The 20,585-nt window shown below is 41.7% G+C and overlaps 1 protein-coding gene across 3 annotated transcripts in view; it reads left to right on the top strand.

The window, feature by feature from the left end:
- NFATC3 (nuclear factor of activated T cells 3) overlaps positions 1-17,820 on the top strand; it is a 72,791-nt gene extending 54,971 nt beyond the window's left edge. The window contains exons 10-11 of one of the 3 annotated variants that reach the window (XM_062007301.1): positions 4,341-4,442; positions 14,378-17,820. In XM_062007301.1, coding sequence (XP_061863285.1) covers positions 4,341-4,442; positions 14,378-14,502 — 227 coding nt within the window. In that variant the 3' untranslated portion in view covers positions 14,503-17,820. Of the gene's footprint in view, positions 1-3,670; positions 3,967-4,340; positions 4,443-14,377 lie in introns of those variants that run through there. The other 2 variants (XM_062007302.1, XM_062007303.1) reach the window with 2 other exon arrangements.
- Positions 17,821-20,585: the final 2,765 nt, after the last annotated feature.

Genomic DNA, 20,585 nt, shown 5'->3' with positions numbered 1-20,585 from the left:
ACCTTCTACTAATCCTCTTACATTTTGTTGCTCATTGCATCTCCATTACATAAAGCTGGAGATTAGAAAATACAGGATGTGGATTTACTATAAATCATAACTAGAAATCCTCTAACTGTTGTGTGTGCATGAAGCAATAAGTCTGTTCTGTCAGGCATCTTCTGTGTAGAATTCTAAACCATTTGCAGTCATTCATTTTAACAGTTCTGTGATAACTCTCTAGCTGATGCTGGAAAGCTCATTATTCTGTTGTTTGCTAGAAAATTTGTACATCTTTACAGGTAGCTTTTACTGTAGCTTCAGTTTAACTTCCAGAGAATCACAGTAGATAAGAAAGTATTGAAGAATGACTGTACTTTATATTTGTCTATATATTTGAAACGTGCATTAACAGGTCATTCTGAATTACCTTTGGCAGCATCCTGCCAACCAGGGCATTGAAGGTCTACAGAAACACAAAAATATTGGGTGCTAGAGTCTAGCTTGCTATGGAAGACAGCAGCTCAAAAGTCTTCTTGCTGGTGCAACTTAAACTTGAGATGTCCATCTCCAGCAAGCTTTCTTTACTGTCCCCTAAGCAGGGAACAAAACCTTGCATCCTGCAGCATGCCTGCCATGGTTTGGGGTGAGAACAGCTCTTGCTTACATCTTACACAGAACTCTTGGAATATTCCTGTTGATAAAAGGCATTCCAAAAATTCTCTTAGTATAACTTGCTTATTAAGGTTATAATTCAACTCCTCCTTCCTTAGCATTCTGTATATTAAACATATCTTGTCAGGCAGTGTGGAGATAGTAACAATAAGCAGTTTCCAATTCTAATTCTTCCCATAACCTGATGGGCTTCTGCACTGAGATGCTGAGGCTGAGAGAAGAGATAAGGCAGAACTTGAAATGTCTTGGAAGGGAATGAGAATCTGCTTTTGGAAATGGGTATTATGAGTGGCATAGAGAAAGATCCAGACAGCGGAGTAGATTAAAAGGACAAGGCTGTAACAGTGAGAAAGGTGAAGAGAAGGTTGTCAACACTTAAAGGATGCATCTCAGGTACCTATGACCAGTTAATGTGTGAAACTTCCTTCTAGCCTCTGAGAGACACAGAACATCTAATTCAAACTCAGAAATCCAAGCTCAACTAGTGGCACCACTGCAAAGATTCCCATTTAAGACTTAGAAGAGGTTAGAAACTTATTCTGTTAGAACAGGTGGCATGTCCCCATGCTGCTGCAGACACTCACTAGAAGGAGTTTGGGGTGCCCTTGTGCCATTGGCATAAACCCGCTCAGGCGCTTTGCACAGCTTTCCACTGCACAGCACGTGGCCTCTAGCTCCAAGGTTCACACTTCACGCTTCCTGTGTGAGAGAGTGACGTGGTAACCATGACCTGCACCGTCCCAAATAACTGCAGAGCTTGTGCTGGGACTCTGCGGGCACATTCTGTCTGTCTATAGCTATAAACATCATGTGCATAGGAAAGCTGCTCCTCCTAACGGTTCATACAGCTTGGTTTTATCAGTTAAATAAAAAAAAGGTGCCTCTCAGTAAAGTTGGCACTGAAATTACTAAAAGCAAAGCCTGTCATGGCTTGAAATGGTAACTTGCAAGGCAACTCACCACGTCCTTGATAGTTTGCCACTGCAAACATGGCCTGCTGTATGACTGGATTTGATCACAAACCAACAGAATCAGCTGGCTGCTCCACAGCAGAGCAGCCTGAGGGTTAATTATAGCCTGGCAGCTTTCTTTTTTTAGAGAAAGTTGACACTGTACCTACTTGCTGGTCATGTGGAGTTAAAACCTGGCTAAATATACTGCAGTAACCAATGTGACGTAGCTGCAGGGATTCTTCACATAAATGCAGCTGATAGAGTTCTCTCTGGAGTTGACAAAAGGCCTGTCTGAGGAGAAGTGTGCTGCAGTCTGTCCATAGTGTGCTTTGAGGTTGACTGAGTACAACGATTCACTCATCTGTCCTCTCACACGAGTTCCTAGATGGATGCAGCAACACCACCCAACCCAGGCCATTGGTACAATCTGCCATACAACTGTATCAAGCTTCCTTTTGCAAAGCATATTAAAAACCCCCACTCTATGCTACTTACTCTGGCAACACTGCAATCAATTCTAGAGTAGTTTTGGGGGTCTACTCTTCTAAAACCAGCACAACTTCCAGGTGAATTCCATTGCCCATACAAAGGATACACAAACAGTGCTACAAGAAGCTGCTTGACCCCTGTAGGAGGGAATTCTGAAAACCAAACTCCAGTATAGTATAACTGCAGTAGCTTTTTGGTCTACCTTTATCTGTAATAGAAGTTGACCTACTGCTTTGACCCAAATCTGGTGCACATAATTGAGGGTTTAAGGTTTTTCTAAACCTTTCATAAGGGAGGAGCCAAGACAAGCAGTTCATAAGAGTATGAAATGTTGATCAGTTGGATCTACAGGATGTCAGTTTTCTTGTTTCAGTTTTATCAGTTTTTACTCCCTTAAGCAATTCCAAATGTGTTCTATACCTAAAGAGTGTAACACTAAAGTTAAAGCTCTCAAATGCTTATGAAATTATGAGGTAGAATGATATTTTTAATGTATCTGTTACCTCAACTTCTGACTTCACTGTGTGTTGTACGGTATCTTTATGCTGCACTACACCCTTTAAAAGGCTGTTGCTTTGTTTACCACATTTCACAAACAACAACTATTATGTGCCTGAGAGCAGTGCATGCTTCATTCCAGAAGGTGCTGGCTGGAGACACGTTACGTGTGCTACGCATGACACGATTTGTCAGGGCTTTATAAAGCAAAATCTCAATACTGTCAGCAGCTTTGTTAGGACATGCAAGAGCCTCAGAGCCCCTCCATGTATGAAATTAATTATAAAAACCTGCAGAGTTGTATTTCTCTGCTGAAGTGACAGATAATCCTTACTGTAGAAGCTATGCAGACTTTATGGTGCAGAGACTGTTGCTTAAAAGAGCTAATTAACTCTGCTCTTCTCTCTGGAGGCTCCTTGTCATGTTTGTTGTCTGCCCCTTTGAAAGGCTGAACTTTAAAGAGGACTGCTTGATAAGTTAATTTGTTTCATCCCAAGGTAGCTTTCGGCCCATCTCCTTGAATTCATTACATCTTTATTTAAATGTCACTTTCTTGCTGGCTCTACCATAGCTGGTGTGAAAAGTGTTCTTTCCTTAACCTCCTATTATTTGGCAAGAATTTGTCCTTCATGTAGTCCTTTCCTTCAGAATGGCAGTGGACATTTTACTTGAAACCTGCTTCCCATTAAAATACATGTAACCTTACACTTTAAACAATTAAGTATAAGTCACCATCCAAAGAAGTAATTCAAACTGCTTATGTTTCAGGAGGAAGTAAGAATAGATCCTTTCATTCTCCCAGGAGTCATCCCTAAGCAGGGCTTAGAAATCATGTTGGCAAAGCAAACATATGGCTGTATCCAGAAGGCACAAGTTAGCCAGCTTCCAGAGTAATTTTGCTAATTGTGTTAAAGCCTAATTTACTAAACTTGCAGCGCTCTCTTGGTCAGGAAAAAAAAACCCAAACCCAACCCAGTATAATGTAAGCCCTACATAGTCACTAATCACAACCACATAAGCACCCCCTTGTTGATTAAAGCAATAAATTAACTGTTCTCTATTTGTTTTTCCTCCAGGAAAAACAGTTCAGTGGCATACAGTTCTCCACTTCCACCTTGGTCTGACAGAGCCACCTATACCAGGATAATTCTTAGTTTTCCAACACTTCAAACTGTGTGGCCTGACTGCAGATCAGTACCTTGGGCAAAATGTATGAATATAGCCTGACACCAAAAGGAGAAGCTAAAGCTGCTCACAGCAACAGGTTCCTGTATTGAAAGGATAGGAAAAATAAAGATTTACTAGTCTTTTGCCTACCTTGTTCAGTGGTGGTGCTGTCAAGGGGCATAAGCACTTTTAATGAGACCACAGTATGTAAAGCAGATTGAGAACAATGCAGGAGGAATGTTCTAAACTAACACAAATACTAAGAGGAAATTTATGTAGTGTAAAATTCATGATGATACAACTAGCAGACATCCAAAAATATTAACCATTACCTTCATGGCTCTGGCTGCTAACTGAAAAGTAACTAAATATACAAGATAAGTGATATTGGTTTTAACAGGCACTCTGATAATTTATAAATAGTTACTTATGTCAACTTATGTAGTAATTGTGAATGAAACTGGGTATTTAAAGTTAGTGCTATTAAAAGAAAACTGAAAGTCACTTCCTGGTTGAGTGAACTGTAACTTCTTGATTTAGTCCATTCAGTAGTTATGTCTGTCTTCTTCTCTGACACAGACAGTTTTATCTCTGACCTGGAATACCAGCCATCAGGTTCAACAGAGAAATGGACTCAACATTCAGCACTCATGTCCAACTCCTATGTGGAAAATCTAGAGGGTGAGTCTGCTTACTGAAATGCTTCAATGTTTGAAATTGGAGCACGAAGGAAAGGGGAAAGTGTTTTAATAGTCTTAACATCTACCAGTGAAAAGCACTATGTAATCCTGAAGTTTTGCTGTAATTGGACACCTGTGTACTCTGAAACAGTTGGAAATTCAGAAGCTGTGGACCAGGTGTACACCCATTCAGTGAAAACCTCCACTGACAGTATATGTAGCTGCCACAGAACTTCCTGAGTGCCATAGGATCAAGTACAGCAACAGAAGGGGATGTGAACATAAGCCAGGTGTGGGCAAGTTAACTGGGACAAATTTTAGAATCTTTCTCCTTTTTAAAAAAGGATAAAGCAATGTAAATTTAAGTAGATATGATACAGTGCCAACCTAAGGATTAGGAATACAGATTCAGTGCATTTCCAGTTGAATGTGCACTATAATTGGGAAAGATCGCCTGGATTTATTTTAAGATGCTTTCAGCTTCTTTATTTCACATAGAAACAAGATGATGATACACTATGACTCGTTAGTAATGATGCTAAAAGTTGATGCATGGTATATTGGTCTTGTTTGTGTTTCATACTCATTCTTCTTAAGTGTTTTTCACTTTATTATGAACATGCCTAAAACACCGAAGAACTACACTCTCCCTTTTTTCAATATAGGTACACACATCTATAAACAAATATAACACATTTCACTTTCCCCATGGATTTTTAAAGGGGAATGCATGTAAGGGTACAGTAGATTTGGGATTGCTGACAGTAAAGTAACCAAGCTCTGTGTATAGCCTTAATAAAACTGACACAGTTAGTGCACAGAATGATCTTAAGTTTGTCCATGAAACTAAAATAAATTACTATGTTGGTGTTTCACCATCTTTCAGAAAAGCTTAGTTCTGCCTTCCTTACCTGTCCAAATGTTTTTAGTAAGGTAAGTAGCTGCTATTCAGAATGGCAAAACTAGGGAAAGGACTCTCAACGCTAAGTTGAAAAAGCAAATAGATCAGTAAAGCACCGGCTCTGGCTTAGATTGTTTCTGTGCTTTGGACTATACCCCATGAAACTCAGGAACAGAAGAGCAGGAGTTCTTGAAAAATGAAACCTCAGTTTACTGCTAAAATTACCCTCAAATACTGGTAACACACAGGCTGGCAAACCCCAAACTTCGAATTACAGAACGTGTACCAACAGGGCCCTTTTTAAAAGGGCACACAAGCAGAAAGCCAGCCCCAGAGAGAAGCAATGCTCACATGGGAATGCTAGCACCTGAGAAATACAACCGAGAAGCATGACATTTCTTGACATTAAAATGATGGGTATTTTAAGTATTTGATGTAAGCAAGATAGTCACTGTGGTACTAATGCACGAGATCTGGTTACACAGGGAAGTTAATGGTTCTGTACCATGAAGAAGGCTTGTCTGATTTGACACCAGGCAAACTGTACCAACCAGAAGTACAGAATGCTTAAAGATTGAACTTTCAGGCTGAAATTAGGAAGAGTATAGCTTCTAAATTACACTGTGGAACAGGAGAACAACTGTAACTATGGTGTGCTGCAGGAGATCAGACACTCTGCAAGGGCAGGAAATACACTAATGGAATACTTGAGTCACCCTTTATAAAATGGGTAAGTGTGATGACTGCTTCATGGAGCACTAAGTCATGAGAAGAACCCACAAGGGGAAACATCTCTTTTATGGGGTTGTACAAGAACTGCTTAAATAAAGATATATTTTTTTAAGTCTTCCTTTGTTTTGTAGCAGCTCCAGCATTACAGGCTTTGAAACAAGAACTATAGGGAAACAGTTAAGAGGTTGTCAAAAGGATGAAATAATTGCAAGTGAACTATTTGTGAAAGTTCAGATTAAATGTACAGACTACAAGCTGCTCCCACATGCAGAAGACAGAAAAGAATATGAAAATTATTAGGCTGAGTGTGAAACTTTGGCAACAGATGACAAAGTATGAATTCAGTTAAAACTGGATAAATTAACTTAAAAAGTGTTTTTGCATTGGTGCTTATAGTTGAGGAACTGGAGAGTCTCATGCCAAAGTCCTTTGGAAGAGGGACCTGTAGCAGCACCTGTCCCAAAGCTGAAGTGTCAGTAGAAAGGTTCCAGAACAAAGAGGTAAATGGGCAGTGATCATTCACCTCAACTAGATTCAAGTAGATGTCATACCAGACAGCAGCTCTGAAAGAGTTCAACTATTGAAGCAACAGTTGAACTATTAAATGTAATGTGTGACCTCTTGCTTAAATCCTCTTTGGAGGCAAGGGGCTGGAAGTTGGTAAACATGGCACTGCTGTTTCTCAGCTGTTGAGAGGGTGAAAAACAAAACTAGAAACCTCTACAGGAAGACCTTGTGATTAAAGAAAATCCATTAGTTAAAGGAGCAGAAGTTAGGGTAAGGGAAGAAAAGAAACCCCTGCCCTGGTGCCCACACAGGCAATGACAAGCTGCTTGAACTATTCTCAGTTAAAGCTATCTTGAATTTAAAATGAACAATTCTATGAAAACATTGCTCAGTAGTGTTAAAAGTAGTCCTAGAAGGGTGAGTAAATTCTAGGACTATTTAGGAAACCAGCATGAGTGAACAAATCCTACTGTGTAGGTCTGGTACATGCCCACACCTCAGCCCTGATGTCACAAAAGAACTGGATGCATACAAGTTGTTTTGTGAGGTGTTTTGGTTAAGGACAACAAACATGACCAAAGATTTGGAACAGAAGTGACATTGAATCAATTAGGACCCTCCAGCAAGAAAAGTGGATGAGGAGAATATACTAAGTATAATAAAGTGAATGAGTGGCATGGAAAAGGTAATGGAAAATACTTCATGGGAGAGAAACAATACAAGTGTCCACAAGGTAATCCTGCAGCAAGTTCAACACATATAAAAAGCATTGCTACAGCATACAACGGGATGTAGTTAGGCTCTGGAATGTTGCATATGACAGAATTTTGCACAGACCTTAAAGACCACATTGAGAGAAATCCAAAGGGGACCATTCAGCACAAAAGGGTCCTGTCTCTGGCTCAGGAATTCCTTAGGACAAACATTTTGGAAGCTGGTGCAGCACCCTGAGGAAGCCTCACAATGTGTTTTCTGCAGATCTGTTGCCCATTACATACCTCATGGTTTGTGATCTGAACTGGTTTGCTTGTACTTCTCTGTGGAGGTTTTCAGGCAGGATTTTTGACCTACAAAAGCCCCAAAAGTAACTGCCTGAGAAAGATTTTTTTTCTTGTCCTGTAGAAAGTATAGATGCTGATTATAGATTACCAGCTTCCCTCGAGGGAAATGAGGTCATTTGCACTATTCCCAGACAGGCCTTCGGGTTCAGGGGTTGCTTACATTTTGGTTTGTGCTCCAGTACAAAATATTTGTGTCTCAACATTCACAGAGGTAAGGGAATTAAGTACAGGGCAATTTAGAAGCATGCTAGTATTTGGTTGGCATTTAGTTTTAAAAGGTAATGCCTCTGCCTCTGATGTTAGAGTTACAGACACCTATCTTGGAGATCATGCTACATGTTTCTATTCTAATAGAAAATATTCAGTAAGATGGTACAGCTGTACAAGGTGACTGACACATTGTGGATTGGTCTCACAGTGAGAGAATAAATTAAGGTGACATTGTAGAACTGATTAAACAAACGAGGGGGGAAAATAAACCTCAGCTCTTACAAACATGTCAAAGCCCCAGGTCCTCCAGGAACTTGCTACTCTGAATTTGTAGTTTTTTAAAGACATTTATCCAAAACACTCATAGACTTGTCATTAAAAGCACCAATGTCCCTGATGTTGTCATGCTTCATAACACATGCTTTGCCCTGTTCAGCTCAGCTAACGTGGATAACTTATTGTAGGTGAGAGTTGCTCCTGGGAGGTTGGTCGGTGCCACTCCCAGGCTGTGTCTGTATCTGAACAGCTGACAAGATTATTACCCCTGGCTGGATGTGTCACTCACTGCACAAATGGCTGAGCTGTTCAACCTAATTTTAGTTTATGTTAAAGCTCTGGATTGCAAACTGCAATAGTTTCAAGAGATCTTCATGACCAGCATGGCTTTCATGCAGCAAACAGCTGGAGCAACAAACCTCATCAGCTGTCCCAGTGCAAGACTTCAGAGGCAAAGCCCTCAGCCTGAAAGGTGAGGGCAGGGGAGAGAAGAAAAGCCTTCAAGAAGCAGTGGCCTAGCTTTCTGTCAGTCCCACTGGCTCAGCTGTCTTTCATGTGTGCAGGACATAGGGACTTAAAAGAGCAAACAATACGTGAAATCAAAACAGTGGGAACAACCCAGGAAAGCAAAGTGTCCAGCGTCCAGAGGAAAGTGCTCTGGCTTTACAGGCTTCACAGCAGATCCCAAAGTCAGAGCTTCTACTCAGCTCCACTGGAATTGGTGTCAGTATGCTGCTTACATTTTTGGGAAGGTTCTAGGGGTTTGAGTCTCCAGCTGGCCTTGCAATGCAGCACAGAAAGGGAAGAATAAAACCAGAAAAAATCCCAAAACTCACAACACAGACACCAAAAACTTTGCAGTACAACACTACACTATCACCAGCATTGCCAGGTCCAGTCTAACCTGTCTGTAGCACAAGTTTTTCTCTCCACCACTTTAATTCTGTTCTGCACAATCTATTTTGAACTATTAGTATCAATTTAGCAGCCAGCTTACAGTATATGTAAGTACTGGGGAAAGAAAAGGTGAAACTGCTGCAAATAAAGTAACAGCTGAAATTCTGCAATCTGGGACACCTGCCAAAGAGGTCACTTAAGCAGACATAGCAACGTTGTTAAAATTATTTCTATTTCACAGCCCAATAGAAAAAAAGCAGCTGCATTGTGTTTTGGTCCATGCTGTAGCTGACAAACAAGTTGTCAAAATGCAGTTATCACATTTGTGGTCAGAATCACAGAATCCCCAAATGGTGGGGGTAAGAAGGGATCTCCAGAGCTCATCCAGCCCAGCCCCCTGCTCTAAAGCAGGTTCCCCTTGATCAGGTGGGTTTGGAAACCTCCAAAGAAGGAGCCTCCACACCCTCCCTGGGCAGCCTGAGCCGGGGCTCCCTCACCCTTTTCTCTATGGTTAAGTGGAACTTCTTGTGTTCCAGCTTATGTCCATCACCCCTTGTCCTGCCACTGGAGACAACAGAAAAAAAGTGCTGCCCCATCCTCTCAACATACACCTTTTAAAGATTTCTAAGTGTTGATGAGGTCCCCCCTTAGCTTTCTCTTCTCCAGGCTGAACAGCCCCAGGTCCCGCAGCCTTTCCTCCTCACACAGATGTTCCATCCCCTCAGTGTCTTGGTGTCCCTGCACTGGCCTCTCTCCAGCAGTTCCCTGTCTCTCTTTAGCTGGGGAGCCCAGAACTGGACACAGGACTCCAGATGAGGCCTCAGCAGGGCAGAGGAGAGGGTGAGGAGAACCTCCCTTGACCTGCTGCCCACACTCCTAATACACTCCAGGATGCCATTGGCCTTCTTGCCCATGAGGGCACATTGCTGGCTCTTAGTTTGTTATCAGCCAGAACTCCCAGGTTCCTCTCTGCAGAGCTGCTCTCCAGAGTGGAGGAATCTGCCCTATTTCTGTGCAGTGTAGTGTGTGCCACCCTTCTCTCCCATGATCTGATCCAGTCATTATTTCATAGATGAGCAGCCTGGATTGTTGGCACATAAACCATCTGATACCACTTTTGACCTTACCCACTCAATTGACACTGATCATCCGAAACCATTCTAGATCAGCAGGCAGGTTAGCCAGACCTCTGTAATGATTTAGAATGCAACATATTTCTGGTTCCTCTTCTCTGGGTGGTAGAAGTCCAGAGTGTGGGATGAGCAGCCAGAACATTGGCACCATGATTTAATGGGGGGGAAGGGGAGGTGGTAGACTGAAAGAGGTCCTACACATTTCATCTCCAGCTTAAGTCTGATGAGCTGTCTGGTTTCAAATAGACAACAGGAGTATAAACCACACAACACAAATGAAGCTGTCAGGCAGAGATTACAGAGAACCTTAACAACATACTCAAGATGTCTGTTCTGAATCCTGAACAAGCTCTGCAGCCTTCCCCTAGAAACTTGTACCAAAGAGAGAAGTTTTATAGAGAAGAATTGCATGTATTGAAAAAGCCATGCATCTTGGTTTCCCACTGCCTAGTTGCAAACTGGGTGGCTTCTAAGGTTAAGCAAAAGTGCATGTTATCTATCTAGCTATAGTTTAGGCCAGCATAGCCCATGCACCCCATCATTGAAAATGGGAAAGGTGGTTAAAGCATTCTCCTGCAAGTCTAGAAAAGAAATTGTCTTCTGTCTGTAAAGCATCACAAGTACAGCCTGAGGGCTGTTGAAATTCACTTTCTCTCCCAATTTGTCACCTAAGAACTTGGGTTTTGCTGGAGGATGTTATAGAAAGACCCGTGTCTATGCTCATGAATTAAGTTTCCAGTTTTAATCACAGACCACCAAATGTTTTGTGACTGACCCTGTGTGGAAGAAGGCAATGTCATGCACTCAAATACTAAGCTTAGGGGGTTCTATTTTAGCCTTTAACATGGTTTTTCCCCATCACAAAAAGGAAAATGCTGTATGATTTCAGCTTCAGTCTGGTACATTTCTGTGCAGGATTGCAAGTCATCTCACTGACTACACGATTTGCATTTTAAACTAATTTAAACCCCTGCAGTGTCAGATAAGTTAATTACAACAAGGCTGGTAAACACAGCATGGCCAAATTCTTCCCTGTTTAGATTAGTCATACATGCAGGCATCTGGTTATTTGCTGCCTTAAAAACCAAGTTGTGCATCTCTTCAGTGAGCTGTTTCAAAGGGCTTCAGGCTGCCTGATTTCACTAAATATTCGGTATAGCTTCTTTACAGTGTGTTTTCCCAGGCTTTAGAAGAGCAGCCTTCTCTAGAAGAGCAGCTTTCCTGCTTCAAATACCCATTCTCCCATCTGCCAGCCTGCATGCCAGACAGGTGCTGCCCTGCTGGGCTTTCTTTGAGGCTTTTTTACCTTCATCTCTACATAATCTAAATCAATGTATGGTCTTCTGGACTCTGCAGGCTTCCCCATCCCTTTGTTGCTTTACACATTTCCAGGCAGCTGAAATGTGCACTCATGGAAAGTATAAAATAGAAGGATATGTTAGACAGGTGGCTTTGGTCTGTGGACAAACAGCTTTGCCAGACACAACAGAAAAAGGAGCCTGACCCTTTTTTTAAGGCCTGCGTGGTGCTCTGAGCAAACACCCATTCAGGTATTATACATACTGCTTATTTTTAACCAAAAACAGAGAAAGAAAATCCAACAACACCACAAAACCACAACACCCCAAAGACCCGAAGCCTGTTTGAACACTCCTTCAGTTTTCAAATAAGCAATTCTAACAAAATCACTGTGGCAAGTAAAACTGCTCCACTACAATTGACAAGGTACTGCATTTCCCTTAGAAATGACAGGTGCTTCTAATGCAAATCCATGTAAACCAGATAAATCTGCATAGGCCACATGCTAAAAACATTGCCAAAGTAAGTGGTTCTCCAACAGCAAAAATGAGAGATGACAGAGCTCTCACACTGAGCTATAAAACAGCTGCTTGTAAACAAACCCATGATTGCTCTAAAGCACCCAGACCAACACAGACACCTGTAACTTCAATTTCATACTCCACATAATAAATTAGGCAGAACTTTGGCACGTAAAACCCCAGGTGACCAGCTCCTGTATTCACAGGGTCATGTGATTTAAGGAAAACCTCACTGCCATGTGGCTACATGCTGTTCAGTTCAGCACCCTCGCCTGTGGGAACTACAAAGCATTGCAGCAGGATTGAACAGTTTGCTCTGCTGGTGCCAGTAGCCATCTACTAATTTCAAAATCTAGAAGGTATTTAGCTGTGTAGCTTTTTATTGCAGTGCTCATCAAAGTTTTAGTAGCAGTGAACAGCTGCAGTGCTGGATTTACACAAAGCAACTGTTCAGTCACACACAGTCAGCAATAGCTGCTGGAGGTCCTGGGGTTCGAGCAGGGCAGCAAGTGCCCTGACAGAAACTGCTGCAGCAGACTGCCTGTAAGGGAACATCTCAGTGGTGTTTAAAAAAAAGCAGTCTTTTTTTTACAGCTGTTTGCTTACAGGTTGTGTTGATATAATAAAAGTAGTTTAAGAGTCATCCTACCTGCAGCCACTCCATCTCCATCACAGTGCCGGTTACATTCAGCAAATGAAACACTGCTTTTGCAGCCCAATAGATTGCAGAGCTTGTAATGCTGCTGACATTGGTTGTTACAGAGCTCATCAGAGCTGCTCCAGCCTTGTGGCCTTTTAACAAGCTATCCCTTGCATTCATGCAAGTGAAGACCATTGCTGTTGATTGACTTTTAGATAACGAGTGACTCTCCCATGGTTACGTACAGGTGTGTGACATCAGGTGATTGTCAGGCTTTCCTAAGGAAACTATAGCTTGTTTTTAGAGTTGGATTTTATATACATGTACTTGAGGCCATTCACAATTTTACTGCATTTTCTTTCAGACCCATGTATGCTACTGCTGCAGCGTGTGTCCATGCCCAGACTGTTGAATACTCTATAAAGAGCAATTTACACTACCTGTAGATTGATTTTGTTATGCTTCTACCAGACAGGAATGGTTAGTAGGAAGCTAAATCCTGCTGTGGAAAATGAAGGAAGCATTAAGGGTGATGCAGTGCATCAGTATTGTTCTGTGAAGTTGGCCAATGAGCTAGGTTCCAAATCTGTTAAGATTTTCAACAGAAGGAGATTACTAGCAAAACAAAACATTCTTCTTTTTACTAGGAATGGTCCTCACTCAACAGAAGGATCCCACTAAATGTCTGTTTATAGAAGGTCCAAACAAATTCACATCAGAGCCTTTTCTTTTATTGCTGTAGTTCAGCACATGCAAGGTTTTGCTGAACAAGAGACACTGTATACTGCTGCCACTCACTCATGGAAACAGCAGGGTTGACTGCTCTTCTGTTAAATAACAATGTGTGTTTTGGTTATCATCTAGCAGTTATCTAAAACTTACCATTACTATTTAATGTGGATTCTTATTCTCCACTTAGAATTAAGATTCAGCTTTCTCAGTTAACCTTACCATAGCCCATTTTGTAAAGTGGACATTTATGCTTCTGCAGTAAAGTCATTATTCTTGTCCCTCAATTAATGTACCTTCAGAGTAACACTCCAAAACTGTCATTTGTTGATAACTTAAGTGCCACTTTGTCATGTTCACAGTGTCCCTCACTTGTACATAGTAACAGTTGACTGATCTGTGCTGAATTTGACACCCACCCAGACACGCAGACTGATGTGACCTATGTATTACTCCATCTTTGTTCCACACTGTAGGAAAGGTGACTGGTAACTGAGGAAGACTTTTGTTACTGCAGGTTTAGAACTGCAAGCATGCAGAAAACTGGCTGATTACATAGGTCTATGGTTTGAAAAAGAATGTTCTATTAACCCAAATCCAAGTTCTGAGGAAGTTCTTTAAGTAGCTTGATTGCACCAAGAGTTACAGTAAGAGTTGGTTGTGCCTGTAACACTCTTGAACAGGTTGTTCAGTGGGGAAAGCTGTGCTAAACCAGCCTGTGCTGTGCCTTTCCATTACCTGGTTGTCATGAATATGTATGTGCTCATTTCCTTCAAGCATTTGAGGGATTCTCTGACTGAGGTTATGGTAAGTACAAAGTGTAATAGTAAGAGAAACTAAGACACTTTCTTTTCTGCTTTCCCCCGCTGCTCAGCTGGTACTGAAGTTCCCCATTCAGCCTCTCACTTAACTGTATCAAGGCTTAGCAGTGAAATATTTCAATGTCTCTTTTAAAAAGGGACACTCTGATGAGTTCTGCCTTTTGGAAAGCATAAAAACCAGTCACTGTGTAATCCTTTCTGTTTTATAGTGAACGAGATCATAGGAAGAGATATGTCACAAATCTCAGTGTCACACGGAACAACAGCGGCCGGCCAGTCTGCACGGACATGTCCTGGGTCTCTGGAGACAAGAGTATCTGATGGAATCCAGTAATGGATAAGCTTACACCTAAACATCCATGAAAACTTCACAGTTTCTCTGAATATTTCTTCATCCTCTTCCTCTTTAGACTTACTGTGCTTCCAACTCTGTGGCCTTTATGAACTGGAACAGTGGATCCTTGCAAAGCCCTTTTAGTGGGTTACATTTTTGATGTAGAGACAGAGCATTTTAATTATAGTTCCTCAGATGCTGTAAAGAGACTTCTTAAAATGGACACACAGAATCTACACCAGATATTTTAACTGTTTTAAAGTTACAAACGAGCTTTGCTTTTTGCATTTAAATAGAATACTTTTATATTTTAAGTGCTTCAGATGTGTGGAGATGTTAGTTTGCTCTTATAATATTCACAGTACCGAACGTGGAGAAAGATTTAATACACATCTTCAGTGTGCTGCTTTCCCTTAGAGGTAGTATAGTTTGTAACTGATGATTTGTAACACCTTTTGGTCATTTTGGAAAGCCTTTAAAGCTTCTATTGTTTAATTTTTTTATAATGCAATCTTCCAGTGGCAAATCATTACCTGTCATCTGAAGCCAAGGCCCTGGAAGCCATTGTGTATGCAAATACTGTAGTGTTTTCTTTCTTAGAGTCATAGGAAGCAAAGCCAAATGTAGATCTGCACTTGTTTATAAACTGAAAATGTTACTTGATAGGCTGCAAAAAGACCATTCCATCATGAAAGTGTTGGGATAGAAATGACATTCCAAAATTTACCTTTTGTAACTTTGTGGTAACCTTCCCGTTCTTTCTTAGCACAGGCTCCTTCTTGAAATAGCTTTTTCTTAGAAAGTGACATTTGTAATCAAATCTGAGCAGTAGGATTTTAGATTAAGGAACAGCAACATCAAAGCCATGTTAAATACAGGAGAAACGTAGGTGTTTTTCTGAGGATCTGTGTTCCCATCATCCCTGCAGAATATGGGTGTGAAAGCCCCACGGCAGCGGCGTTCCAGTTCTCCATGCAATAAATCCTTCGGTCACATCTCTATCTTTTATACGCTGTATACCTGGCCTTGCCACTTGGAAGTCCAAAGGAGGTGACAGTCACAGCTCCTTCAATTTAAGCTGTTTCCAAGCATCACTTTGCTAAAAAAATCATGTACTGTGAATGAGGGATTAGGTAGTATCCTTTGCCCACGTGAGATTTTAAATGTGTGAAGCAGAAGCTACCAAAGAAACCCCCAGGACTGATGGCAGCAGTAAACCTGTGCTGTGCTCAGAGGATGAGTTTGAAACCATCTGTTTACAGAGTTAACAACAATCTCAGGCCTCTATGATTAGCAACCTAGGAGAGGATCTGAAACTGCCTGCTTAGGCCACAAACATTGCCTTTCCCCTGGAAGACACTGTTGTTTACAAAGCTTTCTGATATGGAACATACAGGGTATGACAGTCGTGGCAGAGTAAGCTCAGAAGCACAAGACGTTGAAGATGTCAGTTTTAGTTCCTCATTTGGGTGAGCCACGATGCTCTGACTAAACCTGAGGTAATACACTCAACAGCTTTGAAATATAGAAAGTGTATTTGCATTGAAACTGGTTCAGACAGTTGAGGACATTTGAGTGGTGTAACACAGGTGGAGCACGTGCCTCAGAAATTTACTGTAGACTCTTAAAATTACAGTAAAAAGGTCTTAAAGTGGAAGCCATTACTGAGTTATAATACCTGGGAAAGTAAACACAGATTCTGCTGGTGCATCTTGGCAGACAATCATGGGGAAAACTTTCCATTGAGCCTTTTGCAGGCAGAACGTTCCGTTTGGTTTTCAGTCGGCACCTCTGCAGTAGCTCTGGTGCACCAGCCCGCTGGGAACTGTTCAAAAGAGGGATGCTGTGTGAGTGGAAGTGTCACTCTTTATCCTGTACCTCCTTCTAAGAGGAGCCTAAGGCTTCTGTCTTGATGTTTCACGGTTACTTCAAACAACTTCATGTGAGGCCACTACTTGTGTGCTGGGAATCTTAAGCATCCTTTTTGTGAATGTATTGCTCAGTGGTGCAAGCCTTTAAATTTGCAGGAAAGAAGAATTGGCAGGGCTGTGATCTGAGGAGTGTGATATTCTGGTTGTCCCTCAGCAATGGTGCTTTACTCTGTCCTCTACTTATTTATGTTAGGCATCCTAGAAAAGGATTCACATGCTCAGAAGTACATCTAGTTACGTTTCTAACACCTTAAAAACAATAAAAAGACAAAAAGCCTCCCCACAACACTGTAAACTCTGTCCTCAGACTGTGTGCCAGTGGCAAGGCATGTTCCAGTTTTCAGTCCTTACTGGGTCTTTTGCATGAACCGTTGTTTGTAGGAGAATTCTAAGTTAAAAGCTTTTCATACTGTCTGGGATTTATGCTCCTTTATCCTACTGGTACAGACTCTCCTTGCAAGTTCTCCAAGTAGCTGGAATTCGCCCTGTACCTAAAATATAGGAGCCCAAGCAATCCAGAGTTGCTATGCACTAAATTTTCTGATGCCTTTAAATACCTTGATGCCTGTAGACATAGAGATGCTTTCCTATTTAAAAATGAAATGAAAAAAAACCATATAGCTTTGGATACTAAAGCAGTTTTGTATTTGCCTTGTAAAAGCTTCAATACAAGGGTCTTAATTTTATTGTAGCTTGTGTGATAACGTAGGTAAAGACTGTTAATCTTGTATAATTGTAGTGATATAAAAAGCACACAATCTCTATTGGACTATGCAAATTTAACTAAGCACCAGAACCCGGCAACTGTTGATGTTTTGTTGGCATCCACTTCCCTGCCCTTCAGTCCGTCCTTCTCCCCAGGTACTTTGACAAACCTCTTTTCCTAATTTAGGTTATGCTGAAGGAAAGCCTTAATGATGAAGTAGCTTTTCTATAAGGAGGGTCAAACATCAATGCTAAAAGCAAAAACTCAAGAAGTAGTGTGTTAATTGGGGGACTGGACGGGGGGAGATTACTGAAATTACCATGAACTAGCAACCTGCATTTCTGTAGTGAACCTTTCATGTTATCAGGGGAACTGCCATCCTTTTTAAACCAAAGAATGAAAAAACTAACATGATGGTTTTGTTCTGATACAAACAAAGCTTTGAAACTCTATTTTTGATACTGGTGATGGATGTCATTCCTTGAGGGTCCGAAACCGTCCAAATTCAACTTTTATATTTAAAAATGCGGGACAATAAAGATTAAGTTCTAGATGTTTACAGAGCCTTGTATTGTAATTTCATGTACATTTTGTATTTTAAACATTTTTGTAAGTTATGATTGCAGTGCTACTTGCAGAAATAAAGGGAAAAAAACTTGCATTTAGGCTCTCAAATCGTAGTGTTCCAATAAATAAAAAGAATGCAAATGCATCGGTGTTTATTTAAAGTGCAGAGGCAGCAGATGCTCCTGACCTGGGGTGCAGTAACAGCTGGGGCTCACCTGTGACATACAAGTGAGGGGCACTTAAAATTCCCTCTAGAAGAGTGGTAGTTTAAAGCAATGTCATAGAAGTTTGGGGCTCAGACCTGGAGCTCGTGAAGCTACACTGAAGGAGGATGAGCAGCCCTGACAGAGCAGAGGTTTGCACTGCAGCGACTTCCTGTGAGCACGTGTCAGTGTTTCAGTCACAAGGCTGTGTTGAGAAATTGTTCCATAAACTGTTATTCATGGAGTGCATCCTAAACAGCAGTTTCCATTCCTGAAAGGATTTGATCCTTTAGGTAAGGTGCAGTTAAACTGTTTCAGAGATAGAGGTAAAATTCCCACCAGATCTTAAATTATTTGCCAAATCTTGGCTGATCAGGGAATTGCCTTTGGTAGATTCAGGCCTGAAAATCTGTCTGTCATCTGGGTGATACTGCTGCTGCCAAAAGGGTTTTTGTTTCCCTTGCATTTGTGTTAGTCTTCTCCTTATCTGTGGAATCCTCAGGCATATTGAGGTACACCAGTGTCCCACACTCAACACTGAAGCAAAAGCTCTGCAGCCCTGCAGGGGAGAGCAGAGGAGCAGGCAGCACGCTGGGACACCACAGACCACTTTAGGTTCAGCCTGTTGGAGTGCATGTCCTGCCACTTCCCTTCACCAGTGCCTTTTGTCTATAAATACAGGAGAAAGGGGCAGCCACGGTGCCAGTAACGGAACGCAGAGTAATTATAGCTGAGGTTTACTAAAAATAGCACAAGCAGTTTGAAAGCTGTTTCACATGTTTTCTAGCATGATTGCCCAGTATATAATTAGCATATACCACCACCAGTAATAACCCAGGGCTTGGCTGCCTGTGCTGTGCTGAGATGGGCAGCACAGGAGCGTGGCAGACCCTGACCCTCGTACCTGTTGTACTGCAGCGATGACACTTCCAGCCTCTGAAAACATCACCCCTGCTGTGCAAAACGCTGTGGTAGTTGGCAGGGAATCAGTGAGAATCATATCTTGTTCAAGTCAGTTCCTTCAGAAAAGTTACCAGAAATTTCTCTTCATTTAGGACACAAAGTGCTGGCAGAAATCAGTTTGTTTCCTTCTCTCACTGTAGCTCTCACTCCTTCTCTCACATTTCCTTACCGTACCCCACAGCATTACCTGTGCTGTCTGCTCCCCCCTGCGTGTTCCCAGACTGCTGCCCCTCTGCCTGCCATCCCTCCCAGCCTCACCACCACCACTGGGGGCTTTGACTCCAACCCTTACTCCATGGTAGGGAACCAGGTGAGGATGGAGATCTTTTGCAAATGGTCCTCCCCAGCTTGGCTGTAACTAACTGACAACTAATTGAACTTGGCTTTAGCTAACTGACAAGAACAATCAATATTCAGGAATCAGCCACTGCTGGAGTGATTAAAATGTTAAGGTATGTGAAAGGCTATTAAGAGCACACTGAGTCCAACAAGGGAAAGGAAAAGGATTTCTAATACATTTAAATTCAGGCATAGTTTTGCAAACAGACTTCTCTGGTGATGGAAGTTAACACTGAGCTTAGTTCTGCCTGTTAAAAGGGTAACGTTTATCAGTCCTTCTTGACACACAAAAAGTGCTCCAGGAGTCTCTAAGGATTATTTTACAACAACCTACTCATACCTTTGTTATTAGTAACATCTGCTACTTGCAAAAGAGAACAGAAGGAAAAAATAACTAGACTTTAGGATAAAGCAAGGAAAATAGGATAAAGCAAGGAAATAGGATACCTGCTCTGCAAAGGTTTGTAGGCACCATGAAGTTTGCTTCAGAAATCAAGCTATGCAAGTTCTCTGAGCTCTTTCTGCAAATTTAGAGTGAAGTTTGGGTTGGTTTAGTATTAATATTTAAAATTAGTGTCTCTAAATATTGCCTGGAAACCAAGAAAAGCCCACCTCACCTCTGCCTTACTGTCAGTGTTGTGACATCTGCTGGTAAGAGCCGGAAGAGTGGTTTTAGCCTTTGCTCCCTCCCATTTACAGGGGCTCTCCCTCCAAAAACAGTCATTCTATATTATTTGACATCTTTATTCATGAAAATAGCTGGTTGAGTGTGATGTGTATGAGAGAGAAGTGCACACAGTCAGAGACAGAAGGCTTCAGTAGCTCCTGCCTGCCTGTGCCTAGCAGGAGTCACAGCAAGCTTCCTGAGCCAAGCTCAGCCTCTTCCCAAGCTGCTCGCTGCTGTGCACAATTAATAATTTAGTCCTGGGCTCTTCATACACTGCAGAAAGAGGTAAACCCTCTAAAGAAGCACCTGGAACATCTACATGTATATGGTGGTAATGAAACAGAAGCGTTTCAAGAAGATAATACAAGTGGGTGGGCAAATAGGCAAAGAACAAGAAGAAAGAGTCTTGGAGTGTTTCTGTTTCCAGCACAGCCATGTTTTGGTGTGAGACCAGCGATTAACTAACCCATCTTGTTAAAAGTACTTTTTGTGACATCTAGAAAACACATTTACCTGTCTTTCTCAAACCAGAGATTCGATGCCCAAGGGCCCCAGTGATGGACTTTCAGTGACACAACATGAAACAAGTTGGAAGGAAAAGAGAGAAGTTACTCGTGGAAGTTCTTGTGCCAGAGGAATGAGAAATGACTGATGACTTGGGAAACCCCTGCTTTTAACAGAGAGCAGAGAAGGCAGGGGAGCAGGAT

The sequence above is a fragment of the Colius striatus genome, chromosome 14, assembly GCF_028858725.1.
Source record: "Colius striatus isolate bColStr4 chromosome 14, bColStr4.1.hap1, whole genome shotgun sequence".
NCBI classification, from domain to species: Eukaryota; Metazoa; Chordata; class Aves; order Coliiformes; family Coliidae; genus Colius; species Colius striatus.
Note: the sequence above shows the minus strand (reverse complement) of the source record. Positions and strands in the feature narration are given on the sequence as shown.